Source organism: Myotis brandtii, unplaced genomic scaffold (assembly GCF_000412655.1).
Source record: "Myotis brandtii unplaced genomic scaffold, ASM41265v1 scaffold334, whole genome shotgun sequence".
NCBI lineage: Eukaryota > Metazoa > Chordata > Mammalia > Chiroptera > Vespertilionidae > Myotis > Myotis brandtii.
The window spans coordinates 668,752-671,597 of record NW_005362885.1 but is presented as its reverse complement, the minus strand read 5'-3'; the positions used below and the strand labels follow the sequence as shown (position 1 = coordinate 671,597).

General features: G+C 68.7%; 1 protein-coding gene across 1 annotated transcript in view; it reads left to right on the top strand.

The window, feature by feature from the left end:
- MIB2 (mindbomb E3 ubiquitin protein ligase 2) overlaps window positions 1–2,846 on the top strand; it is a 4,790-nt gene that overhangs the window by 1,594 nt on the left and 350 nt on the right. The window contains exons 4-12 of the mRNA XM_014543770.1: window positions 23–165; window positions 247–354; window positions 1,264–1,368; window positions 1,483–1,645; window positions 1,730–1,863; window positions 1,955–2,103; window positions 2,185–2,341; window positions 2,420–2,580; window positions 2,677–2,836. Of these exons, the coding sequence (XP_014399256.1) occupies window positions 23–165; window positions 247–354; window positions 1,264–1,368; window positions 1,483–1,645; window positions 1,730–1,863; window positions 1,955–2,103; window positions 2,185–2,341; window positions 2,420–2,580; window positions 2,677–2,836 (1,280 nt within the window). The remainder of the gene's footprint in view (window positions 1–22; window positions 166–246; window positions 355–1,263; window positions 1,369–1,482; window positions 1,646–1,729; window positions 1,864–1,954; window positions 2,104–2,184; window positions 2,342–2,419; window positions 2,581–2,676; window positions 2,837–2,846) is intronic.

The following is a 2,846-nucleotide window of genomic DNA, read 5'->3' as shown; positions in this document are numbered from 1 at the left end:
CTGGGCCTGCGCCTGCCTCCAGGCAAGCCCGCAGAGCTGCAGCGCCGGGTGAGTGCTGACGGCCAGCCCTTCCAGCCCGGGGACAAGGTCGCGTGTCTGCTGGACACAGACGTCCTGAGGGAGATGCAGGAAGGCCATGGCGGGTGGAACCCCAGGATGGCGGAGGTGAGCTGCCCCGCCCCTTAGCCCTGTGCCCTCCCCTCCCCCTTCCCTGGACCCGAGCCACAGCCTCCACGACCGCCACAGTTCCTTGGACAGACGGGCACCGTGCACCGCATCACGGACCGCGGGGACGTGCGCGTGCAGTTCAGCCACGAGACCCGCTGGACCTTCCACCCGGGGGCTCTCACCAAGGTGCATGGGGGGCGGGCGAGCCCTGTCCATTCCCTCCACACCCCTCCGTGGACCTGCTCATCCCTGAGGAGGAGGAGAGGGCTTAGGGGGTCCAGGTGTGAAGGGACGGAGGAGGGCGAGGTGCAGCGTTGGCAGCTGGGCAGAGCCCGAGGAAGCCACCACAGCTCCACGGGCAGGAGGCCACGTGGTCGCTTTGCTTTCTCACGTGCCCCGTGGGTGCTGTGTGGGGAGCGTGTGGGATGGTGACGGGACGGGAAGGCCCACAGGACAGGGTGGTGCTTGGCCCACGGCGGCGGGCTGGGAAGGGGCACCTCAAAGCAGGACTTCCCAGCTGGGAGGCGCACGTCCACAGATGGGGGCCCTGGGAAGGAGTGGGTGCCAAGGAGGGGGACGTGCTGTCACCAGCTCAGGACCTGAAGGGCCTCCAAGGAGGGTGTGTGGGGTCATGAGACAGTTTAGAGCGAGTCACATGCAGGTGAGGGGACAAGGGGGGGGTTGTGGGTGGGGAATGGCCCTGGTCCGTCTCCCTGCTGTTCTGGCCCTGCCCCTGGTCATGCTGGGACCACACCCCACGCCTTCTGCTCTGGCCATGGCCATGCTGCCTGCTCCCCATCTGTGCAGGACAGGCCTGTCCTGGGTGTCCCACCTGCCGAGAGCTGGTTTCTGTCTGGTCTGGATCCGCTGCTGCCTCTTCAGCTGTCACCCCTGGGGCACAGGGACTGAGCTACCCAGGGCTGCCCTGGTCACCAGTGGCCTTGTCCAGCCAGACCCTTTGGTTGTGTTTCTGGTCAGGGGTTAGGGTCAAGTTCAGGCCGGCCTATCCTGTGGAGCTTGATGGTGGTGCCTCCTGCTCCACGACCCTGGGCAGCCACATGGTCAGGGCCCCTCACCGGCCTCTCTCTCACTCAGCACAACTCCTTCTGGGTGGGCGACGTGGTGCGGGTCATGGACGACCTGGACACGGTGAAGCGGCTGCAGGCTGGGCACGGCGAGTGGACAGATGACATGGCGCCTGTGAGACCCCCACCCCTCCCCTCCCCCTTTTTGTCCTCCCTCCCCTCCCCTTCCCTCCTCCCTGTCTTCCCTCACCCCCGGGAGACCGGCCTGTGACCCCCCCCCTCTCCTCAGGCCCTGGGCCAAGTCGGGAAGGTGGTGAAGGTTTTCGGAGACGGGAACCTGCGTGTGGCGGTCGGCGGTCAGCTGTGGACCTTCAGCCCCTCTTGCCTGCTGGCCTATCGGCCTGAAGAGGACGCCAACCTGGACGTGGCTGAGCGCGCCCGGGAGAACAAAAGTGCGGACCCAGCAGCGGCCGCCTGTGTGTAGGGGGGGGTGCCCTGGCCCCTGCCTAACCTCTCCCCCTCCCCCGCCCCTGCAGGCTCCCTGAGCGTCGTCCTGGACAAGCTTCGAGCCCAGAAGAGCGACCTGGAGCACCCCGGGCGGCTGGTGGTGGAGGCGGCCCTGGGCAGCGTGGCCCGGGCTCTGGACCTGCTGCGGAGACACCCCGAGCAGGCAGGCTCCTGGACCCACCCTCATCCCAGGCTTGGCCCACCCCAGGGTGGGGAGCAGGGGGCCAGGAACTGACCAGCAGTGCTCCCGGCAGGTGGACAGCAAGAACCAGGGCAGGACGGCCCTGCAGGTGGCTGCCTACCTGGGCCAGGTGGAGCTGCTGCGTCTGCTGCTGCAGGCCCGGGCGGGCGTGGACCTGTCCGATGACGAGGGCAACACGGCTCTGCACTACGCAGCCCTGGGGTGAGGCCTGGCGGCTGGGTGGGGGCTGGGCCCGCAGTTCTGCCAGTGGGCACAGCACCCTGCCGCCTCCTCTCCCCTCAGGAACCAGCCCGAGGCGGCCCGCTTGCTCCTGGCTGCGGGGTGCCAGGCCAATGCTCTGAACGGCACCCGGAGCACAGCACTGCACGTGGCCGTGCAGAGGGGCTTCCTGGAGGTGGTGAGGGCCCTGTGTGAGCTGGGCTGTGACGTCAACCTGCCAGTGAGTGCGGGGCCCCTGGTCCGATCCCTGGGGTCAAGGAGCCCTGCCGCCAAGTGACCACTGGCCCACCACCGACAGGACGCCCAGGCCAACACGCCCCTGCACTACGCCATCTCCGCGGGCGCCGGCGCCAGTGGCATCGTGGAGGTCCTCACGGAGGTGCCGGGCATCGATGTCACCGCCACCAACAGCCAGGGCTTCACCTTGCTGCACCACGCGTCCCTTAAGGGCCACACGCTGTGAGTTTGGGGTGGGCACACAGCCCGGAGCAGGCGCCCGCCACGCTGCTGGGCCGCTCCGGGAGCCCCTCCACCAGACACCTCCCTGCTCCACAGGGCGGTCAGGAGGATCCTGGCCTGGGCGCGGCAGCTGGTGGACGCCAGGAAGGAGGACGGCTTCACAGCCGTGCACCTGGCCGCCCTCAACAACCACCGGGAGGTGGCCCAGATCCTCATCCAAGAGGTGAGGACAGAGCCCCCGCTGCCCGGGGTGGGAGTCGGGGGCC